The sequence below is a fragment of the Salvelinus fontinalis genome, chromosome 19 (assembly GCF_029448725.1).
Source record: "Salvelinus fontinalis isolate EN_2023a chromosome 19, ASM2944872v1, whole genome shotgun sequence".
NCBI classification, from domain to species: Eukaryota; Metazoa; Chordata; class Actinopteri; order Salmoniformes; family Salmonidae; genus Salvelinus; species Salvelinus fontinalis.
In genome coordinates, this window is record NC_074683.1 from 14,713,407 (window position 1) to 14,738,361 (window position 24,955).

Sequence of the window (24,955 nt, forward strand, 5' to 3'; positions counted from 1 at the left end):
CTGGCATGGTACATCAGGTGAGCGGGAGCACTAATTAAGGTTATACGACATTGTTAGGAATTTTATGAATAATGACTAAACAATGTCTACATTTAGATAAAACTATAACTAATTGAACTCAACCCTGTATTATTATATCTGATTAATAATGTTAATTCATAAGGAAGGGATTATGTAGCATGAACAAGGAGTAATTAAAACATAATAAACACCATTCCAACTTAGTTAGAGAGGTATGTAGTGTGGGTTATAAAGTAAGCCAAAAGAATTGTTAAACTATGGTTGAACCGACCCAACTTAGCCCTGAGATGTTTAGATAAGGCAGTGAGTAACTTCTTAGGTCTTCCATTATCTTGGGTTGTCTGCTAAAGTGGTAATAAATTATAGTGAGCCTTCAGGAGAATAAATGATATTGTGTGTCATGTGTGTGCGCTGGTGAGTTGGAATGAACTTTTGAACCTGTTTTATCTTGGTCAAGAGGAGGAGCTTTATTCTGTAACCAATGACGTCATATTTTGTATATAAACTGTTGTTTGTGGTTAAATGGGAGCGTGCTCCGAGAATAAATACTATTATCTATTTTTAATAAGACTGTTCCCTGTCTATTTTATGTTAATAAGGATCTTACAAATTCTTAGAAACAGACAGAGTGATTTTAATTAATGAGCACATAAAGGAATTATGAAATTCCTCTAACAGACATACAGTTAGTATGATGGGAAAGGGTAACCTAGGGTCCATACAAATAGTACAGTTTACCACCATGTTCACTGGCCTGACGAAATTCAGGTGGGGAAAAAATGAATTAGGAAGAGAATGTGTTTTTTACTTTCATCAAGAAATAAGCAGATTGAGTCTAAATGAGATATTAATAAACAACTGACTATGAAAACATAATTAAATAAGTATTCAAGTACAGGAAAGAACATGACAGGTATGTGTGTTGTAAAAATGTTTAAAAAAAAATAGAACTATTGAAAGAGGTCTGTATGTGCGTGTAAAAAATAAATAAAATGAATGTGTAGCCTGTAATTTGTAAGAACAACAAGAGCATGTATTTTTGGCACAACTGCAGACCGATACAGGGACAACTCATAAAGCCTAGACGTAGTAGGGGCACTTCAGACATGGCCATAAAGAGAGAGGGCAGGGCACTGGAGATCTGAGGGACAGAGAGGAGTGGAGAAGTGTGTCTCTGTCTGTAAAGAATAAAATAATGTGTAGCCATAACGCAGCTAAACAAACAAATGGCCCCATAGGACCAGTCGATGGAACATAACTTCACAAACAGTTTCAACACCCTGGTTTTCAAGTGGTTTTAAATGAAAGAAATATATTCACCTTTAGTCTCGTAAGAGACCAACAAGAGCATCTGTGAATTCTTTGGTGTATGAGTTTCAATTCTGTCAATTCAGAAATCTATGTAACACTAATAATGAATGCTATCCTAAGACTTTATAAACAAATGACTTTATGAATTGACTGAATTTAAACAGAACTGACGTGTGTGAAAAGAAAGGTACAATGAGGGAGGTCAAATCAACAACCAGACAACTCCTCTTCCTGTCCTTCCTGTCCTTCCTGTCCTTCCTGTCCTCTTCCTGTCCTTCCTCTCCTCTTCCTGTCCTTCCTCTCCTCTTCCTGTCCTTCCTGTCCTTCCTCTCCTCTTCCTGTCCTTCCTCTCCTCTTCCTGTCCTTCCTGTCCTCTTCCTGTCCTTCCTCTCCTCTTCCTGTCCTTCCTGTCCTCTTCCTGTCCTTCCTCTCCTCTTCCTGTCCTTCTTCTCCTCTTCCTGTCCTTCCTCTCCTCTTCCTGTCCTCTTCCTGTCCTTCCTCTCATCTTCCTGTTCTTCCTGTGAGCTGGTCGGCTAAATTGACTCCATCTCTGAAAGGGAAGAGAAAAACAACACATACAAGCTTAACATAATATGACACCATAAAAGGTGAGATTTATGTTAACTAAATACTGCTTGTATAGTGTAGTTAGTGGCATAAATATAGTAACAGATGGTAATACTTGCTGTTTACTCATGGAATTTGTATTTCAGATCAAAAGATGAATGTGACAGGCAAATATTTAGACAGCAAACTGTTGTTTGAGGATATTTTTTAACCCAGAAACAACAGCTATATATTTGCCTCATATTAATACTTTGATCTGAAATACCAATTAACCTACATGAGTATACTGTAAAAATGACCTACTTTACTTTACTGTCGCACACTTATGACACTACCTGTGATGTGGAGAAAAAAAAAGTACCATTGAACTCGGCTTGGAAAAGCAGCTGATACATTTTAACCTTGACTGCTGCTTTTCTTTGCTGAGGCAGCCTCTTCAGGGTTGGCACCAGGCTCATGGCAAAGAGGGTCTCTCTCCTTCCTGTGAGCATCAGGTTGGGCTGCATCCCTATCGACGGCTTGGAGGAGCCTCTGCTGAAATGAGTTGAGTGGATCTGGGGGCTGGTACCTCCGATGACGCCTGGCGTGACGTTGTTCCTCTTCGTTTCTCTCTCTGTTTCTCTCCACGGCCACATCCTGTTCAACGAGGTCCTCAGTGGTCACTTCCGTGAGGTTCATAATAATCTCAGGTGGTCCTAGATCCAGAGGTGCGTCCTCCATTTCATCTTCCATGGCTGCACCGGTGGTGGTCATACTCGTGTCATACGTTGTAGAGGGTCTCGCTGCACCGGTGGAGGCGATGGTCGCACTTGTAGATGTTGAGGGTCTTGATGCACCGGTGGAGGCGATGGTTGCACTTGTAGGTGACGTTGAGGGTCTTGATGCACCACCGGTGGCGACAACACTTGTGGAAGACGTAGTAGAGGGCCTGACTGTAAAATTGCCACTCATTGCCCTCGGCACAATAAATGGATCCAGAAAAGAAAGAATGTGGCAGAAGCCCAAGGCTGCTGACCCAGACCTCTTCTTATCTTTCTTTGCCCTTCTCTCTCTCTGATACCTGTCCCTGAGTCCTCTCCATTTCCTCCTACAGTCTTCTTCTACATAGACATGAACATGATAAGCCAAACCATTACCTAGCATAACTATAGTTATTAGATAGCAATCATGGACATGTCACCTACTGTACACATAGACACACACACACACGGTTATCTGACCAAATTATCAGGGGTAAAGTAGTATTTACCATTTCTATTACTATTTATCTAGCATACACACTCACACTCTTTCAAACATGATTATTTGGTAAAGTTATCAGGGGTAGTAACTAGCATAATTTATTTGACTATTTCTTTCACACACACACCTCATTGGCTAGGTTAGCTAGCTAACGCTAACTAGCCACATCTAGCACAAGCTCACTAAGCTCACTGACCTGGCAATCCTACTATCGTGGACACTTGTCTCCAAGCAGCATTTTTGTGTTTATGTCGCTGTAGCTGTCAGCTTTTGTGTCAAAAGACACGGTTTTGAGGATACTGCGAAAATTATTATCTCCTCCATGTGTCCAACCGCATGCGACCATCTGCAAAAGGCACCTGCATCAGTATAGTTGCCAAGCTGCGCAAAATGTTATGCAGCAGTGATGTGATGCAACAGCACAGTCGGTGTGTTCGAAGCGTTACATTGGGGTGCGTTCAGTTCGCTTGAGCATTTGCTAGATTGAGTAACGCTTTGTACTGAGCGGTATGTTTACTCAAAATGCATACAAATACCGTACTTGAAAGAAATCATCAAACTGTTTTGTGTAACTTCTGTCCAAATTTTAATAAAGAATTCTTAATATTTTTGTATTGCACACACAACCAACCCCCGGCCCTAATTATTGCACCATTTGGATATCTCACCGTAAGCCTATTTTGGTAGCCTGAATGCCTGTGAAATATGTTGATTATGGAGACAAACAGCTGGCTGAGACAAGTAAAAAAAAATTGGCTTACATGCATTTACTGTGGAAGTTTAACCTATCATGATTCAGAGACAGAGTCAATTAATTATTGGTTACTAAAAGTAAAAAGAGATTTAAAAAAAAAAACATGCTTACATATCCCATATAGTATATTCATGTATGAAAACATTAACTGTCAGTGTAGTTTTTATGTAAAAGATTCATATCCTCTCCATTTTATAAACACAAGAATTCCTACCTAATTCTGAAAAAGATGCTATTTTTCAACATCCATACATTCCCGTACCTATATAAGGAGGACCCATGTCACCAAAATGTCATTCAAAACTTCAATCTATTTAAACGGCCATAGAATAAAGACCCCGTCTTCATCCGCGTGGACTTGAGGATCAACGATGCCATTTTTCTGTAAAATAAAATATGTGTTACCTCAGTGACCCAAAATCAAGCAAATCAATTGAAAGCCAGTAAATTCTGACCCATCATTTGTGAAATATTGATATCGTGTATACAGTAGATCATCAGTATGAGCTCTAGTTGTGTGTGTTTCTAAACGTGCTTACCTCTGGTGACTTCGAAGCAGCGCTCACAGTGCACGGTGCGTCTGTAGACCCACATACTGTCCCCTGCCTTGAGATGGCCCAGGTCACTGCTACACACCTCACACTGAGGACACAGAGACACACAATGTCAGATACTCTCATTAGGCGAAGAAGAAGATCATGATGCATGTGTATTGATTGTTACATCTCAAGGCAGACACAGAGTCCGATAATCTCAACGAGAAGATGTGCAAATGTAACTTATTTATATCACAATATTGCAGATCTGATAAGAAGACCGAGGCCTCTGTACACACTCAGGCGTGGATACTCAAATATTAGATTATAGTGTTCATATTTCAATAGTGTTTACCTTAAAGCAGGTAGTGTGGCAGTTGATCTTCATATCCTCCAGCACCATCTTGGGGTCGGAACTCATGGGCTTACGGCAGTAAGAGCACAGGTCTCTCTCCAAAACAGTCCTAGAGGGACTTATCAACATCACATGGATGTATGAGAGAGCACGCATGGACCTCATGTAAGGCCAAACAGCATCAGCTAGGGGGCTTATTTTATCAAAACCATCAGCGCCTTTTTATTTGTGGATAGATAACTATGTCACATGTTCTAACTATGATATAGGTCTGTTACAACTGTTATATGGAATAATAACCATAGAATACATGTTTTTGTTTGTACATGTGATGGCTTAATCATGTGCACAGTCATAGAGGAAAACATGGATAGAAATAGCACAGTTTGAAAGCATGGTGATCATGACAGGAGATGATGGGATTCTTGAAAGTTGGGACAATCCTTGTGCTAATGAAATTAGCCCTGGAGCATTATATTGTGCTGTAAAAAAAATATATAGTATATTTGTTTGAAAATGTGTATTACATATTTAAATAATCTAATGTTAGAATTAAATAATCAAGGTCTTTAAACATTTGTTGGACAATCCATTTTTTTTAAATGGAATGCCTTTTATGGTGTCTGAGGGAGTTGACGATCATTTTATGAAAAAAAATAAGAATTAGGAGGTTGTTCCTTTATATGGTGTAATCGCTAATACTTTATCAACAAACAAAAAAGTAGAGCTTGTCCCGTCTTTCAGGAATCCCATATGAGATGATGTGCATTCCTGAAATCTCACCTTTCAGGAGTAGAATACACCGTCTTGGAGGGTTTTGACATGAGAGAATCGAACAGATCGTCATCAGCCCGGCTGAAGATGAGAATGGAATAGTTCAAATACAGTTTGTTACATGTATTCTTCAAAATGGATGTCGATGGTGGCCTAGAGGTGGTCTAGTTCATTTACATGTAAATCACTGCCAGGTAGGAGCCGATTAATACTACCGTACCTGCTGTCCTTGTAGGTAGTAGACGTGGTGTAGACCATGGGGCTGGTGACACTGACACTGGTGTAGTAACATAATATATATTGTCACATAAGAAAAATCACAACCATTTACATTTCAGTCATTCAGCAGACGCTCTTATCCAGAGGGACATAGTTAGAGCATTCATCTTAAGATAGCTAAGTGGGACAACCACATATATCACAGTCATAGTAAATGTTTTCTCAATAAAGTAGCTATCAGCAAAGTCAGAGATTGTAAGCAGGGGGAAAAGTAAAATGCGAGAGTTCACAAAAGCAGTTTTTGGGGTGAGGGGGGGTTGGGGTGAGAAGGGGGTGCATTGGGATTATTTAAAATACTCTTTGAAGATGTTTTCGAAAGATGGGCAGGGACTCTGCTTTCCTAGCTTGAGGGGGAAGCTAGTTCCACCATTGGGCTGCCAGGACAGAGAAGAGCTTGGACTGAGCTAAGCGGGAACTGCCCTCCCATCGGGGTGGGAGGGCCAAGAGACTAGAGACCAGATGGAGTGCTCGGGTTGGGGTGTAGGGTTTGAGCATAGCCTGAAGGTAGTCACTGATCCGTAGACAAGTACTACAGTCTTGAAGTGGATGCGAGCTTCGACTGGAAACCAGTGGAGTGTGAAGAGGAGCAGGGTGACATGGGAAGATTGAACACCAGGCGGGCTGCAGCATTCTGGATACATTTCAGGGGTTTGATGTGGAGTCCAGCGGAGTCCAGACAACATCGAGTTGTAGTAGTCCAGACGAGAGATGATAAGTGCCTGGATTAGGACCGGCGCCGCTTCCTGTGTGACGAGGAGGGAGTGAAAGGATAGGTCCTCCGGGAAGTTTAGTTTTCCCAAATTTTCACTCAGCTGTCCGCAGACCTTTTCTGTAAGCTCGCAATGAGTCACTCAGCCACGGAGCAGGACGGGAGCGCCGAGCCGGCAGTGAGGAGGCCCGAGGGAGTCATAGGATGCGGAATAGGAGGAACGTAAGGTCGAAGAGGCAGAATCAGGAGACAGGAGGGAGAAGGATTTAGCAGAACAGAGAGATGATAGAATAGAAAAGGAGAGAGTAGTGGTAGAGAGAGAGCGAAGATTGCAACGGCACATGAGCATCTGGGTAGGGGCTGAGTGGCTAGGGTTGGAGGAAAGGAAGAAAGAAAAGGAAACAAAATAATGATCATAGATCTGGAGGGTAGTGAGAGTGAGGGTAGTGAGAGTAGTGGTCAAACAGACTCTAGTAAAGATGAGGTCAAGTGTACTGCCTGCCTTGTGAGTGGCATTGGTTTTGAAACTATGTTTAGTGATAAAGATAGATACAATCCCAGGCATGATGCCATTAATCATTTCATCAGATTAATTTAAAGGGCATTACATACCTGCTGTCTGGCTTGCTGGAGTAGCTTCTACGGGTGTTGGTTGAGGTGTAGTCCTCACTGTGTGTGAGGAAATAGGGTGGGATTGTAGGTTATTTTCAAAGTCTTGTGAGGATTTATGGGCTGTGAAACCCATCTCTGATGTTTTTTCTCTCTATTGAGAGAAAAACTTAGGTTGTGTTAAAAATAGTGATCATAGATCTGAAGGGTAGTGAGAGTGAGGGTAGTGAGAGTTGTGGTCAAACAGACTCTAGTAAAGATGAGGTCAAGTGTACTGCCTGCCTTGTGAGTGGCATTGGTTTTGAAACTATGTTTAGTGATAAAGATAGATACAATCCCAGGCATGATGCCATTAATCATTTCATCAGATTAATTTAAAGGGCATTACATACCTGTTGTCTGGGTTGCTGGAGTAGCTTCTACGGGTGTTGGTTGAGGTGTAGTCCTCACTGTGTGTGAGGAAATAGGGGGGAATTGTAGGTTATTTTCAAAGTCTTGTGAGGATTTATGGGCTGTGAAACCCATCTCTGATGGTTTTTCTCTCTATTGAGAGAAAAACTTAGGTTGTGTTAAAAATAGTGATCATAGATCTGGAGGGTAGTGAGAGTGAGGGTAGTGAGAGTTGTGGTCGAACAGACTCTAGTAAAGATGAGGTCAAGTGTACTGCCTGCCTTGTGAGTGGCATTGGTTTTGAAACTATGTTTAGTGATAAAGATAGATACAATCCCAGGCATGATGCCATTAATCATTTCATCAGATTAATTTAAAGGGCATTACATACCTGCTGTCTGGCTTGCTGGAGTAGCTTCTACGGGTGTTGGTTGAGGTGTAGTCCTCACTGTGTGTGAGGAAATAGGGTGGGATTGTAGGTTATTTTCAAAGTCTTGTGAGGATTTATGGGCTGTGAAACCCATCTCTGGTGGTTTTTCTCTCTATTGAGAGAAAGACTTAGGTTGTGTTCGAGATGATGAGATGATTTACTGATTTCCAGTACGCCATCACCCTTCATCCTAAAAAGGCGACTTATTATTTGTACATCAGTCAGTCTGACACCACCTACTGGACGTAGCCGTCACTTCTAATTTTGATTGAAATTTGGTTGAGTTGTCAACTATTGTGAATTCAACAAAACATTTCACCATGTCATTGGATTTAGGTTAAAAGTGGGGTGAAACTAAATGCCCTTATGCTGATGAGTTTTTGCAAATCCATTGAGTGTTCCTCTTGGATTCAATGTCATACATTTTTGGGGGTTGAAATGGGATGGAAATAGTGTTGATTGAACCAGTTTTTACCCGGTGAGCATTTACCCACATCACAAATTTGATGCTCTCAAACGTGCCCATATATTAGTCGGGGGCCATTGTACAGAGCATTTTGTAGTACACCATTCTACAACCATTACCTTGGCAAGGAGCTGATGCTGTGGGAAGAGGACCTGGTAGAGGAGACATCGTCACTCCTACTGTAGGAGCTGTTTGGAACGGGAGACAGAGAACGTGATATTAAGGAAGATGGCTGTGTGAATGTGAAATCTGACTGAAATGACAACAGAAATGTTAGAATTTGATGTTAACTATCGGTCCAAATGCAATCCCTGGAAAGCTATAGTTATGTTGCATGAAGGACAGTAACTGTTGATCATATAAGATGTAAACACAATATTGTTGAAGAAGAATATATCATCATTGACTACTGGTTCTTGTGTAGAGGTTATCATGTTTACCTGGTGATGGTCCTAGTTGTAGAGGTCGGAGATTTCACAGTTTTGACATCCCTAAATGGAAACAAAGATTGGATACATTTTGGCTACTCATCTCACACACAGATAATGAACCGTTACTAATATTGAGAAGTATTTTGCTGAAATCGATTTTATTAAATCAGTAAAACGTACCCTTTGGGGCTGTCCACAGTGACAACTTCTTTATTGGTGATGGTTGTAGTGCTGTAAGTATAAACAATGGAAATAATATGCTCCGTTTGAGTTGAACTACAAATATCACTTGATGAACCAAATGTTATATACTGTGGATCACTTGAGTGTTAGGATGATAATAATGTTTAGCTTTAATAATGTTTACATACTGTTTTACCAACTTTATATGTATTATACTACATTCTAGAAATGGTTCATGTATACCTTTTCTATTCACATACTGTCCATACTGTCTATACACACCATTCACTACATATATATTTACAGTATATTCCAAGCTAATTTCCTGCACTTCTATCCATTTTTTCATGGGGTTTTGTACTATGTATTTAAATACTGTATTCTCAATATTAATATTCCATTAATATTAGTAAAAGTGTTTATACACATTGCATACTTATTTATATACTGGATTCTTGACATAGCTCACTCTAATATATCTACTGCTGTGCATATCTCGTGTAAATTAATCCGGTGTATATACTGTCATGACTCTGCTGTGAGGATCCAAAGATCAGGTTGCAATGGATCAGTGTCTATAGAGCCCTCTCACCTACAGAGAGGAGGAGGGACTGGTGTGGGGGTTTTATGACACCTCACGTCAATCGTAAATTGTCATCCTCCAGACCCTCCTAAAAGTCTTAAATTAAGGCGCCTGTCTCGGTTAGCTGTGTCTTGCACGCTTCTGTGGAGATCCTCATACAGTTTGCCGTTCTTCTCTGCTTTCTTAATCAGTCATCCTCCAGCGTTGATATCCAACCCTCTGCCTCATCCAGCCTCTGTAATACGCCCAATACACCTTCTTGCATATCCATCTGGGATCGCATGACCTGAGAAACATTCGATTCAAGAATGGTGCTGACTCTACCCATTTCTTCCATGGCCTTCTGTAGGGATGATTGCAAGGCCGACAACATTGCTGGGTTCTATGTTCTGCCTGTTCAAGGTCATGCTTGCTGAAGTGCTAGCAACAGAGCTAGCCCTGTTAGACGTTGCGCTAGCGTTTGTGCTACGTGTACGTGCTGAAGCTGAATTCAACATAGACATTGTTGAAATACTTCGATAAAACAAGTAAAAAGAACTTTCCCCTCAAAAACAATGATACTAAATTGACTATTTTATCGAACTTTGATGAAATTGGGAGGGTTTTATCGGGAGGCTCCTTTCAGACAGCCACCTTGCTTTGCAGCATCACATGTCTCAATATTGAAAAATATAGATTATTCTAGTTTGTACTGAATTAAATTTATTATATTACACAGGTACCGTAGGAGTTTATTGGATTCAACAGACTTCTTAGTGAACCTTTCAAGTTCAATACAGAGTGCAGTATCCTGCAGTATCTGGAATAACATGAACACCTCCCCATGGGAGACCTTACCTGGTAGGGGAGGAGTAGCGAGAGTTCATGGTTGTCGGCAGGAGAGTATCAAAGAGGTCATCCTCGGTCCTGTGAAGATTATACTTATACTCTAATTATATGCATTACATTATTGAATTATGTTCAATGTCAACACCGTTATAACAATTTGAACACCGAAGTCATTATCGTTAGCTAAATGGATTTTTGCACCAAAACGAATTTGACAGAAGGGACAATATGAAAATAATGGACCAATCAAGGCCTTCAATTGAGGCCTTCAATTGAAGGTCAGTATGCTTACTTTGAGGAAGTCCTCTTTGGGGCAGTGGGGGGTTTCTTCCTGCCATCTCTGAATGAAAAGGAATGTGTTTTTAGGGAAATATAGTATTTCATTACGGTTCAGCAAAAGTCGTTCACATTTTGTGTTTAGTGCATATCGCTGCTCGAACTCACCCAGAAGTGCTTTCCTTTTTAGTGGTGTTCTGTGTCACAGTGTCTGTTTTGGAGACACTTGTCGTGCTTGAGAAACATGGAAGAAATGGATCAATATGTTGACCAATATTCATCAACACTAGTTCATTGGTGTATGTGGACACGACCAAATCAAGTAGGTATGTGAACGTTTTTTAATCGCCTTCTAAAATCTTTCAATCTTTAATGTGAATGTTTATCTATTGATGAAAAAATGGTTAAACAAAGATCTTACCTGTCTGGGATCAAGTATTCAGTTTTGACGGATGTTGGTTTCAGACTACTGACTAGCTGATTCTCAGTCCTGCCAAGATAACAGTAACTTATTTATTATTACCCAGATACTGCATGGATTGAATTGACTATATTGTTTGGAGATTATACAGACATACAGTATAGTACATGTTACACATCCTATGTTATTGTGTCACTATGAGCCTTGTCATGCCTGATTTTACACTTTGGTGGTCACTTTGACTTCTCGCTCACTTTTGGCTTTGAAGGTGGTGTTCTATGTAAAGAATATGTTATTGTTACCGCTACCATTACCCGTTACCATTGCAGTTACGTTACTGTTACATTGTTACTCTTACTGTTAAATCTCTGCAAGATTTACTACAGCTGGGGGGGGGGGGGGGGGGGGGGTTCTAATCTGACATGTGGAATGGTTTTAAGATGGTCATACAATGGATCATTCAGCTATTTGATTTAGAATTCTAGGACCCCTTTAGGTATAAAAAAAAGTAAACAAATGATTTGATAAAATATTGAATTTGGCCTTCACTACCATAATGCATTGAATAACAAATTAATAAATGGATAAAAAATCTTAAGGACTACGGTTTTGGAGTGTCTGTCTTGTGTCTAGGAGATATAAGAAAGCTCTGGAAATATATATATATATATTTATCCGGCCGTGATTGGGAGTCCAATTGGGCGGTGTACAATTGGCACAGCGTCGTCCGGGTTTGGACGGGGTAGGCCGTCATTGTAATTAAGAATTTGTTCTTAACTGACTTGCCTAGTTAAATAAAGGTTAATTGACTGACGAGTTTCAGAAGAAAGGTCTTTGTTTCTGGCCATCTTGAGCCTGTAATCGAACCCACAAATGCTGATGCTCCACATACTCAACTGGTCTAAAGAAGGCCAGTTGTATTGCTTTGTTAATCAGAACAACATTTTTCAGCTGTGCTAACATAATTGCAAAAGGGTTTTCTAATGATCAATTAGCCTTTTAAAATGATAAACTTGGATTAGCTAACACAACGTGCCATTGGAACACAGTAGTGATGGTTGCTGATAATGGGCCTCTGTCTATGTAGATATTCCATAAAAAATCTGCCATTTCCAGCTACAATAGTCATTTACAACATTAACAATGTCTACACTGTATTTCTGATAAATCTTATGTGCAAAAATTTGCTTTTATTTTTTAAAGTAAAAAAAGTGACCCTAAACTTTTGAACGGTAGTGTATATATATATGATTTTGTTTTACACATATTTTACAACTTTTTTGGGTTAGGCATAAAACTACCTCCATAATTCCATTACATTTTTATACCGGTACTGATTACCTTCAGACGTTTCCCATGACACATCGTGTTCGTGAGAATCTCCCCTTTCCACAGTGGGGTCCCAGTAGTTTGTAACCCAAATGGTTTGGACACTACAAACAGAAGTTGGCACATCGACGCTACAGACGTTTCATGAGAAGACCAATTTTCATAGTCTGACAAACACTGCAGTAGCTTGGCCACCTTCCACTGCACATGCGGAAGGCCACCATAGATGGATGTGGTAGATTGAGACACAGTCCATGCAAAAAAACAGATACAGTATCTCTAGATTAAATTGACGGATTTTGATGGGGAATGTCTTATTATGTTACTTAGATTGATGCACCGGTGCGTCAATAGACTCTAAGGGGGTTACTTATTATGTCATTATGAACCTTGTCAAGTCTGATCTTACACTTTGGGGGTGGTCACTTTGACTTCTTTGACAAAATACAATTACAAAATAATATAAATTTTAAGTGTACCAAAATTAACTACAAAATATATTTATTTAATTAAAATACAAGTATTTTGTATTTCAAAAATATGTGAATTTTAATTAACAGCAACAACATTCTCAGTATGGCTTTGAAGGTGGTGAGTAGGGTGTCTTATGTAATTCATTTGGACAAATCATGATTTCACAGGTGCTCACATCTTTTGAAATTCGGAAGGGGACATTTGGCCCATAGACTCACCAAAAACGGGCTGAGAGTTTTCGTTTAGAGCGTTAGAGAGGACACTACTTCGCTTGTCTAACACGTCTCACCCCAGAACTAAATCGCGCATCTCACGCAATTACGCAAACACTACAGAACGATCCTTTAAAGCTTCACTCTACGAGTAGATGTTGCATGTCTGTCTACAGGCCTGCTGCCAGCTCTGACACCAGTCTGCCTACCACTGACATGACAAGACATCCTCTTAGATGCAGCAGGGAAAAGAAAATACCACTGGGGGTAAAAAATATGTGTGCTCGTATACATGTCCCTGTGTGGGAAGCTGCAGCAGGAACATGATTGTATGATCAATGGGCCTGTCTGGGTCCTCTGCCAACACAGGTAAACATATTCTCCCTGCAATCCCTCACAGGCCTATCACAAGCTTCTCATATATAGCATAATGGTTATTTATAGTACAGGCCATAGATGTTATAATACTGCGTTGTATTAAGATTAAATAATTCGTCAATTGTACACAAGGTCTAACCAAATTTTGACTTGTCCCAACCCCTCCAAAAGACACCCACCACATATACAGGTTGGAGCAGAGGGATGCCACACTGGGTACCCGTGGAGCAGTAGTTGTGGGGGGTTAAGTGCCTTGCTCAAGGGCACAAAATAGCATCTAGGATTTTGATACAGCAAGCCTTTGCCAGCACTTCCCGAAAGATTTTTCCGACCCGGATTCAAACTGGCAACCCTCCCGTTCCTGGCTCGCCTCTCTAACCACAAGACTATCTGCCACCCCTATTTTCAAAGGGTGCAGTTTTACCCTTTTCTGGAGTTGAAGACCCGATCGGTGAAGCTCTCAGTGTTGGTGGTGGGCGATTTCACAACTGGGGATCTGTAAACAGAACCAAGAATGTTTATGTACATCCTTTGATGGGGAATAGTAAAGATAAACCAGGTACGCGTATGTAAATGCCATACCTGCTCACACTCTGGCTTGTGGAGATGGTCGTCTCAGTAGTTGTTCCACCTTTGGTGGTGATAGTTGTTGTGGTGCTGAAGGAATGAATTCAACAGATTATCAAAACATTAAAATGTTACTGTGTCACCTTTGATTGCAATACGTTTATAAAGGTGGTGAATAAACTTGGCCAAGGCTCCCTTGCATAAGAGATGACTAGCTTGCCCCCCCCACTCCAAAAAAAAGAAGGAAAAATAGAAACAGAATAACAGCACTCACATTTTTTTAAGTGTAAAACTAATGATCTACCTTGTTTTCTTAGGTTCCTCTGTGACTGTTGTTTTAGAGACAGTGGTTCTGTAATGACATTACATTAGTAGAGGCTGAATATGAGACATTTCATGGATAACACATTTTATGACACAAACTATTCAGTATTGCACAAGCACAACTGGGATTCATTATCATATAGGGTCACCTACGTCTTGAGAGAATCTGACTTCGGTGGTGAGGTACTGTAACAAACAAAAGGCAGCATTTAGAGATAATCTCTTTCACAACAGCTAAATATCCACTTACAGAACAATTCTGTTCATATTCAAACATTACCTTTTTGCGTAGGCTGTGCTAGTACGTCCAAAAGTTGGCAGAGTGCTACATCAAAAGGGGAAATTCCATTTTATTAACACTAATATAACTGCTAACTGAGTGGACAAAATTTGGGCATGGGTGTCATAATTGTGTAATTTTCTGGTTGGAATCTGTTTTTATGGTTAAAGTGATGTCAGATAACCAGATTATAACCAGGTAAAGACATATATATTTTTCAAGTTTACAACCTGACCATTGCGTCTTTTCAAACACATTTTGCCTACTGGGAACATATTACTGCAACAAGTAAAGGTGTGAGTTCTGTAAAGGAGGAGAAAAGCCTACTGACCTGCCCTTGCTCAATTCATCCTGACTCCCACCAAATCTGCAATCAGTCAGATGAGTTTTAGAGTGCATATCATCAGTCAGGGCAAGTATTCACCCCATTGGATTTTTTTTTGCATTACAAAGTGGGATTTAAATGGATTTTTGTGATTTATTTCTATAATAATTATTAATAAAAAATGTATAACAAAAATGTCTTGGTTATGTAAGTATTCACCCCTTTTGTTATGGCAAGCCTAAATAAGTTCAGGAGTCAAAATGTGCTTAACAAATCATATAATAAGTTGCATGGACTCACTCTGTGTGCAATAATAAAGGGGTTAACATGATTTTTGAACGACTACCCCATCTTTGTACCCACACATACAGTGATCTGTAAGGTCCCTCGGTCGAGCTGTGTATTTCAAGCACAGATTCAACCTCAAAGACCAGGGAGCTTTTCCAATGCCTCACAAAGAAGGGCACCGATAAAAAAAAATTACAAATTAAAAAGCAGAGACTGAATATCCCTTTGAGCATGGTAAAGTTATTAGTTGGGCTTTAGATGGTGTACCAATACAGCCTGTCAATAGAGATACAGGCGTCCCTCCTAACTGAGTTGACGCAGAAGAAGGAAACCGCTCAGGAATTCCACCATGAGGCCAATGGTGATTTGAAAACAGGTTCAGAGTTTAATGGCTGTGATGGGAGAAAACTGAGTGTGGATCAACAACATCATAGTTACTCCACAATACTAACCTAAAGGACTAAGTGAAAAGAAGGAAGCCAATATACACTGCTCAAAAAAATAAAGGGAACACTTAAACAACACAATGTAACTCCAAGTCAATCACACTTCTGTGGAATCAAACTGTCCACTTAGGAAGCAACACTGATTGACAATAAATTTAACGTGCTGTTGTGCAAATGGAATAGACAAAAGGTGGAAATTATAGGCAATTAGTAAGACACCCCCAAAAAAGGAATGGTTCTGCAGGTGGTGACCACACACCACTTCTCAGTTCCTATGCTTCCTGGCTGATGTTTTGGTCACTTTTGAATGCTGGCGGTGCTTTCACTCTAGTGGTAGCATGAGACGGAGTCTACAACCCACACAAGTGGCTCAGGTAGTGCAGTTCATCCAGGATGGCACATCAATGCGAGCTGTGGCAAAAAGGTTTGCTGTGTCTGTCAGCGTAGTGTCCAGAGCATGGAGGCGCTACCAGGAGACAGGCCAGTACATCATTAATTATTTTTTTAATTAAAATCCATTTAAAATCTCACTTTGTAAAATATATCAAATATAAAATAAAATATGAAGAAATCCAAGGGGAGTGAATATTTATGATATGCACTGTAGGTACAGGACACATATTGGTTCCTGTGGAGGATCACAGTGTGTGTTGTACAGTGATATTGATACCTCTTTTTTAGGGCCTCTACGGAGGACAATGTCTTGGTGGTTGTCGTTTGAGGGGATTTTGAGTCTGCAGGCTCAGCACTGTGGATGAATACGTTTGTTAAAACCATAGGTCTAAGATAGCTACTATGATTATATTGAACCTTGGATAATAACACTCATGATGTAGTGAGTAGACCACAATCTTTCAGTAATGATCACATGTTTTAATTTCATTATCTCAAAGGAGATGTTTATTCAGTAAGTATCCATGAAAATGTGTATTATTATTAGAGTGCTTCAGGTTTTCTTTGATATAAATACAAGTTGAAGCCAAGATGAGGTGATATATGAGGGAAGGGACTACAGGAGATACAGTATCAGGAAATAAGAATCTTTACCTGTCAAGAGCCTCATTGGACCGGTATTTGTTCAGAACCACTCTGCCAAAGTTTGGATCCTGGCTAAATGAGAGAAAAGAAGAGGACATGTTGAGAGGCAGTTTCTTGTTATTCGAGCAACCACTACCAATATGTTTTTTATTTAACAGTAATGACACAGCAGACATGTTTAGTCACATCCTAAACTTCTACCACACCCTACAGTAATGTTCCATTCAGATGATGGGTGGAGGTGTGTGTGTGTGTGTGGTTTGTATGTTTGTTCGTGTGGTGTGTTTGTTGTGTGATGCCAGTGTCTCACTCGACTGCTTCTTCCTGATCTGTGTTGCTCCTGATCCAACTTCTGTCCTTTAGCAGAGAAGTCTTCTTCTTGGGGTCCTCAATCGCCTGGCTGGGACTGCTGCTCTTAGCTACAACCACCACAACACCACACACAGACACAAAACATTGACAAACTGACCTATACATTGATCTTATAGAAAATATTGCAATAGACTGAACAAAAGTAGTACTGCATAATTATCACATAATTATCACAATTGAAAGTGCATAACTATTACTGTCGTCCTATTAGTACATCTAACTCAGGGACTGTCTTTGTCTTTCACCTGATCCAGTCATTCTGGTTAGTCAACACCGGTTACAATGCTTTGTGAGGTTATGACACTGTGAAAGCGCACTCACTGTCAAAATCCACCGGGGAGTTAGGTGCCCTGAGCAGCCCCTAATATTTAAATAGTGTCACTGCTGTTCAGTCCTCACACAACGGGCCTTCTGCTATAGCTCCATTAACAAAGCTTAGGGGTGGATTGGGACACAAAACATGGCTGAATGAATGAAAAATGTAGGAGTGAACACTGGGTATATAAGAACAGTACAGCTTTGGTGAAAATCATATGTCTCCCTCATTGCTGTTAGGAATGTGAAATTCCAGCTGTGTGGCACGGATAATGCTCATATGCTGTGTTATTCTGTATACAGTGCCTAGCAGAAGTCTACAGCCCCTTACACAGTTTTCACATTTTGCTTCTTTAAATTTCAATCTAGAAAGTTATTACATTGTGATTTTTTCCCACAGCCTACTCAACAGTTATGGAAATGTTCTGCAATTAATACAAAAATAAAACAAAGAAGTCTTGATTGCAAAAGTCTCCAAACCCCTTGTGGCACACCTAAATAAGTTCAGGTAAATATATGTTCATGAAAAATCCCACAATTTGTTGAATGAGGTCCATCCGTTTGCAAAATAAATGGTTCTCATTATTTAAGACTAACTTCCCCGGTCTCTGTAAAGTGTAAAGTCCCTCAGTTGGATAGTGAATTTTAAACAAGGATTTAACCTCAGAGCCGCCAATCTTTAGAAGCATGTCTAGGATGCATTTTTTAGACAGGCCTAAATCAGGGGAAGTTACAAAATAATTCCAAGTCACCAAATATCCCTTTGAGTATTGTCAAGTATGGTAATTTGTCTGTGGATGGTGTATCATATCACCCAGACACTGCAACGATCTGGCCATCCTTCCTAACTGAGCTGTGAGGGAGAATGAAAACTGCTCAGGGATATCCCTATGATGCTTATAGGTCCAATGCAGATGTTTTTATCTCAATTTCAAATCATTTCTGGGTAACAATTAAGTACCTTATTGTGATTGGTTGTTTTAAATTAAATGGTCAAAAAGAAACAAAAATTGCTTCTTAGCAATGAGTAATGAGCCATTTCACAACCAAGAATTTTGCTAGGACTGTCTCGGGAGTGTTCAGAGTGGGTAGGGGAAAACGGAAAACTAGCTGTAGTCAAAAGTTTGGACACACCTACTCATTCAAGGGTTTTTCTTTATTTTTACTATTTTCTACATTGTAGAAAAGGATGGCTTGTGACCATCCATCTTCCTTTTGATCACATTCCAGAGGTTTTCAATGGGGTTCAGGTCTGGAGATTGGGCAGTGGGTGCGAGACCTGGAGAGGCCCACAAGCCACAGTGTCTCGCACCCACTGTGAAATTTGGTGGAGGATCAGTGATGATCTGGGTGTGCTTCAGCAAGGCTGGAATCGGGCAGATTTATCTTTGTGAAGGACACATGAATCAAGCCACGTACAAGGTTGTCCTGGAAGAAAACGTGCTTCCTTCTGCTCTGACAATGTCCCCCAACTCTGAGGAGTGGTTTTTACAGTAGGTCAATGCTCCATGATACGTATCAAGGTCAATCAAGGTGTGGATGGAGGACCACCACATCAAGACCCTGTCATGGCCAGCCCAATCTCCAGACCTGAACCCCATTGAAAACCTCTGGAATGTGATCAAGAGGAAGATGGATGGTCACAAGCCATCAAACAAAGCCGAGCTGCTTGAATTTCTGCGCCAGGAGTGACATAAAGTCACCTAACATCAATGTGAAAGACTGGTGGAGAGCATGCCAAGACGCATGAAAGCTGTGATTGAAAATCAGGGTTATTCCAACTAATATTGATTTCTGAGTTAAAACTCTTCCTCAGTTAAAACATTAGTATTGTGTTGTTTAAAAAATAATTTGCATTATCTGAGGTCTGACAACACTGCATCTATTTTGTTATTTTGAGCAAATGAATGCTCTGTGCAATGGGTGTGTAGATTTTCACTAGGCACTTTACATAGTTACTTACCGGTACTGGTAGAGTAAGAACTCTTGGAGTAGGAATAAGACATGTTGATATTGTCACGTTTGTTGAATCTGGAAAAAAGGGAAATATTCTAAATTCAGTAACCATCATTCATCCACAGGGTGGTGCTATTGGTCAGAATATTGTTACTGTATGACAATAAGGAGCTGTGTTCAAGAACAAGGTAAGCCACTCTACTGGGGTAATATATACATTCAGAGAAACTATAGCAATGAGATGACCAGGTCATGTCACCTGTCATCTTATGTAACAACTGTATTGTTATAGAGAAATATATCCAACTCCTACACAAAACCCTAAGTGTTTAGGGTTATATTTTTTCAATGTATTTCCCATCCTAAATCAACTATTATGACAGCTGACTTACTTTAAAAAATGTTTACCATCTTGATAACATTGTCCCACAAGTAGGAGTAGTAACACCAATGACGGTAACACCAATGACAAATTTGAGCTTTTTTTTTGGTAACCAATTATGTACTTTTTTTTGGTCTCTTTTTGTGGGGGGGTGGGGTGTTACAGTTACAAAAACGATCAAAAACAAGTACATTACATTGGCACATCACAAACATCACAGGCATCATAAACAAACTATTAAAGTCATCAATCAAAACAACTCACACCTCGGTGAACTCATTTATCATCAGGGTTTTAAAACTGCCCTAATGGCAACAGGGAATTCAAATGTAATTCATTTTGTCAGTGATTCCAAAAACGTGGAATGTTCAAACTAAAAGCGGATTTACCTAGTGCGGTGGAGATGTGAGGACCAGACAACCTTTGGATACACGATACAGTGACGCGTATTAAACTATCACCTGTGATAAACGCCAAGTGTACCATAACATCCAAAGGTTTAAGAGTAGTGGCTGTTTCATTCCAATAAATGGTGTCCCCGTAGTCAAGAACTGGCAGGAAAGTTGCCTGTACAATCTGCCTCCTGCTGTTCAGGGAGAGGCATTATCTATTTCTATAAAATGAGCCTACTTTAAATCTCAGCTTCTGAAATAGCTCATCTGTATGTTTTTTAAATGTCAAATTACTATAAATGCAAAAGCCCAGATATTTTTAGGTGGGAAGCTGCTCGATGAAACAGCCATCCAATGCATAAGTTTGTAAGCCATCTGAAATATTTCTACGGGAATGAAAAAACAGCATGCATTTAGTTTTTCTCGCATTAAGTACCAATTTTAAATCAACAAGGACTTTCTACAAGGTAACAGAATCAGATTGCGGCTCCAACATAGCCTGGTCAGCCTTAGGGGCAATAGCGTACATAACAGTGTCATCTGCATATAGATTAATGTAACAGATTTTTGCAGATAGACCAATATTATTTATATAAATAAAGAGGACAGGTCCCAAAATCGACCCCCATGGGACACCTTTAGTAATATCAAGGTAATTTGACTTGACACCATCAGAAAGCACACACTGTGTCCAATCTGACAAATAGTTCCCAAACCACTTGCAAGACGCCTGCTCGAGGCCCATTTCAGACAATCTTTGAATGACTAGGTGATGGTCAACAGTATCAGAGGCCTTGGATAGGTCTATAAATATGGCAGCACAGTGATTCCTATGATCTAAGCAATTTTATATCAAATGTAAGACAAGCGCAGCAGCTGAAACGGTTCTGTGTCCAGTTCTGAAACAGACTGGTGCACATTAACAATATCATTTGAAGTTTAAAAAGTTTGCGAGTGTTTCTAATATTTTTGCAAGAGAAGATAGTGTAGAAACTGGACGACAGTTTTCTAGGTCGGAAGGATCCCCACCTTAGTAAAGGGAGAGGACACGCGCCGCCTTCCAGATCTTAGGGACCCGGAAGCAATGTTAAAATAAAAAATGTGGGTCCAAGGTTCTCCAATGAGGGGGGAGAAAGCTGCAGTAGAAAGGGATCAAGCAAATCAGCGACCAAGATCAGGGTCACTTTTTCACATTTCAGATCATTGAGGATTTTCCATCAACGGGTCGCAAATGGGATGCAAATGCCACTCCAATTCAAGAATGACCCAGAGACAATGGACATTTTTCATTTTGCTGTAACATGACGCAGCCCAACTACACAACACTCACACACGACAGACCAAACTATCTATCTGTACTATAGTATGTCGACATAGGCAGAATTTGCTCTTCAGATAACAACCCTTGTACACACCATGTTGTTTTACCAACAGTGCCAACTGTCAGTGCTCTCTAATCCCTGACTCACCAGTTAAGCCCGCAAACCTGTCCGTCTTGCTCTGCCCCCAAAGAGTGAGACACAGACACACCCTCAATGACACACCTTTGACACACCTTTGAAAGTAGAACACAGAGCTGCACATCAGTAACATTCTTCAGACCGTTCAAGATAAGGATTATACTCTCTCCCACTAACACCCACATTATTTGGTGCAAGCACAACCTTGACAAAACAATAGCAAGCATTTCATTAGCAGTCATGGCTGGCAAGACAGCATCGCAGGCAGATCAGGGACCAGGTCAGTAAATGTACCATTCCCAGTTTTAAACAACAAGGATAGGAAAACCAGCATCTAAGCTTGACGGCTGATAATACACTCAGATCAGATCTCCAGCTGGGTGAGAGTACTTTCACGCTTCTGAAAACACAAACATTCTAACCATAAGGATGCCCTGATGATGTGATTATGACTGAATGCCAAAATGGCCTTCATGTCTGTCCCAATAACCAGATGGAATTCAGTTAATTCTAACAACACGCTGTTCAGAGAATTAAAAAACAGATAATAATTCTCCTGTTTCAGATTCAATGTTTGCTATACCAACTAATTGATCATTACTGTGTAGCTTGTTGGCCAGTAAACGACTAGGACGATTATCGTGAAATTATTGGATGAGTCTAACTCGATGGATGGCAAATTGTGCTCTCTGTCTTATCAATAAATTAAGTTCTGTCTTTACTTTGGAAAGAGAAATAGCAATCTTTCAAATAGTAGTAGCCAACTGTTTCTGTTGTCGGGTGTTGAGAGCCGCCATGTTCCCACAGGTGAATTGTGAATGGACAGATTATGCTAGCTGCTGGACCAGCGAACTAGACCTGCTAGTTGTTCCTTGTAATAACTTAATATACTGTTATATGTTGATAACTATTTTAAAATAAGTCTGTTAATTCATAGTTATTTTGCAAAAGAAAGCCATGAGCAAGCCACATGTTTCAATGCATGCCACCGGAAACGGAAACCAAGATCAAAGGTCATTTTTTCCACATTTTTGATAACTGAGGAGTTTTATAAACGGGTTGCAAATGGATGCAAATGCCACTCCAATTCAAGAATGACCCAGAGACAATTAACATTTTTCATTTTGCTGTAACATGACGCAGCCCAAAGACACAACACTCACACATGACAGACCAAACTATCTGTCTGTACTGTAGTATGTCGACATAGGCAGAATTTGCTCTTCGGATAACAACCCTTGTACACACCATGTTGTTGTACCAACAGTGCCAACTGCCAGTGCTCTCTAATTCCTGACTCACCAGTTAAGCCCGCAAACCTGTCCGTCTTGCTCTGCCCCCAAAGAGTGAGACACAGACACACCCTCAACAACACACCTTTCCTATACACACCTTTGGCAGAAGAACACAGACCTGCACATAAGCAACATTCTTCGGGCCATTCAAGATAAGGATTATACTCTCTCCCACTAACACCCACATTATTCGGTGCGAGCACAACCTTGACAAAACATTAGCAAGCCTTTCATTAGCAGGCCTGAGTATCTGAGCTGGGAAGTACAGTATCTGCCCAGAGCCATATACTTCTATATATACGGCTCTGTATCTGCCTATAGAGCAGGAATATAAATAAATAAAAACTACTGTTAATCTTTTTTAACCACTAATTATTGAATAGTGATTGGTTATTGTGACTCATACAGCTAATGTCAATCAAGAGGTGGCACTGAGATCCAGAGTAGATTATATTGTGTTACTCATTTCTGATGCATAATCAGTTTGACTCCTAGCAAAGGACTCCAGCTGTGCTTCATAACTTCAGAAAGAAAAAGTATCCTGCCTGTGCTGTGTTGCCAACTCATATGGTCATTGTCATGCCTGGCAAGACAGCATCGCAGGCAGATCAGGGACCAGGTCAGTAAATGTACCATTCCCAGTTTTAAACAACAAGGATAGGAAAACCAGCATCTAAGCTTGACTGCTGATAATACACTCAGATCAGATCTCCAGCTGGGTGAGAGTGCTTTCACGCTCCTGAAAACACAAACATTCTAACCATAAGGATGCCCTGATGATGTGATTATGACTGGGATTGGCATAGATTGGCACAGACCGGTAGTGTTTCATGTTCACCAACGTTCTACTGGCTTATTGACATGAGTAAGTGTCAACAACAAAGAATGCCCTAACTCTGTCATATCCCCGTTGCCTCCCATTCTACATTTCACATGAGGTAAGAACAGACTGCTGCTACGATTTGAGATGGATTAACAGCTCACATTATGGATATAGAGATTTTAAAAAAGCTTTGCAATAGGCATTATCTATAGATCATTTTAAGAAATTAGACTATATTTTCAAATTTCATGTCAATGTAAAAAAATATGTACATATCATTATTTATAGTCCGTATATACGACCCTATTCATGACAGAGTTCTCGTAACTCATTTAAATGCTCTGACAAATACATTCACACATGCAGATCATTTTGTGAACATATCGATTCAATTCTTACTCATTCAATACAACATACTTTTTTCTCATAGCACATTATCTTAACACAACAGCCTATGTTACAACGAACAACATACATTCAAATCCTCTCTGATATACAAAAAACGAATAACTAAATGTACATTTTATCTTTACATACCTCCAGCCTTCTTATGTTACTGACTCAAAAACACTGACTGCGTATATGATTTGGCAGAAAGACAGGCTACATACCCCTGGAAGCTGAAAGCTGGTCCGCTCACACGACAGATATTCAAAAGTTTGACTAGCGCCTAGGTACTCTTACAAGTCTATCAGTCACTAGTTTAGTAACTTGTTATTACGCCTTTCTTTATTCTCTATCCCTGTTTTTGACCTCCAGGGAGGGGACACCAAACTGGCCAATGGCACCCGAGGGTGTGGCCTCAGAGACATCTCTTTCTCTCTCTCTGTTTCTTTCGTCATCATCGCACTCCACTGATTGATGTATGTATTGTTTGGGGCTTCACAGAGAATGGAATCAGCTAGCTAGGTGGAGTAGAGTAGGAGGAACACCTCTAAGGTCACCAGCTTTTGCTTCAACAGGAATGTATGAGAAGCATAGCCCTACAGTGGATGTGAGTGTCTATGGGTCATTTTTCATGTTTTATATCATACAAGATATTTGAACACCTGTCATCAACTAAATTAACTATCTTGTGAGGCAAGAAATACAGATACCAGTTATGTTCTGCCTCACACAACAGAAAAAGGAGGT

At 40.1% G+C, this 24,955-nt stretch overlaps 1 protein-coding gene across 4 annotated transcripts; it reads right to left on the reverse strand.

Moving 5' to 3' along the window:
* Positions 1 to 631: 631 nt before the first annotated feature.
* scel (sciellin) lies at positions 632 to 24,529 on the reverse strand. Of its 4 annotated transcripts, XM_055870904.1 has the most exons (28): positions 24,433 to 24,529; positions 19,477 to 19,544; positions 17,137 to 17,245; positions 16,836 to 16,898; positions 16,459 to 16,536; positions 15,061 to 15,096; positions 14,730 to 14,774; positions 14,603 to 14,635; positions 14,430 to 14,477; positions 14,141 to 14,215; positions 13,983 to 14,054; positions 11,166 to 11,234; positions 10,913 to 10,978; positions 10,761 to 10,808; positions 10,478 to 10,546; positions 9,055 to 9,105; positions 8,884 to 8,934; positions 8,563 to 8,631; positions 7,939 to 7,995; positions 7,550 to 7,606; positions 7,161 to 7,217; positions 5,781 to 5,837; positions 5,570 to 5,641; positions 4,787 to 4,904; positions 4,435 to 4,537; positions 3,338 to 4,277; positions 2,261 to 2,999; positions 632 to 1,882 (listed from the first exon to the last, which is right to left on the reverse strand). In XM_055870904.1, the coding sequence occupies exons 2-26, from the start codon at positions 19,517 to 19,519 to the stop codon at positions 4,261 to 4,263; spliced, it is 1,563 nt and encodes a 520-aa protein (XP_055726879.1). In that variant the 5' UTR covers positions 19,520 to 19,544; positions 24,433 to 24,529; the 3' UTR covers positions 632 to 1,882; positions 2,261 to 2,999; positions 3,338 to 4,260. The 4 variants fall into 4 exon arrangements, with proteins under 4 accessions (XP_055726879.1, XP_055726881.1, XP_055726880.1 ...); XM_055870906.1 differs by having other exon boundaries at positions 2,261 to 4,277; positions 4,787 to 4,895; XM_055870905.1 differs by lacking the exon at positions 2,261 to 2,999.
* Between the last annotated feature and the right edge of the window lie 426 nt (positions 24,530 to 24,955).

What these genes read in the sequence shown, in the direction of transcription:
- scel (XM_055870905.1), bottom strand. Translation starts at nt 19,519, where the DNA reads ATGTCTTATTCCTACTCCAAGAGTTCTTACTCTACCAGTACCG. An exon ending in AGCACAGCCTACGCAAAAAG is followed by an intron (nt 14,636 to 14,729) that starts GTAATGTTTGAA and finishes TGTTTGTTACAG; the next exon opens with TACCTCACCACCGAAGTCAG. An exon ending in GAGGAACCTAAGAAAACAAG is followed by an intron (nt 14,216 to 14,429) that starts GTAGATCATTAG and finishes TCATTCCTTCAG; the next exon opens with CACCACAACAACTATCACCA.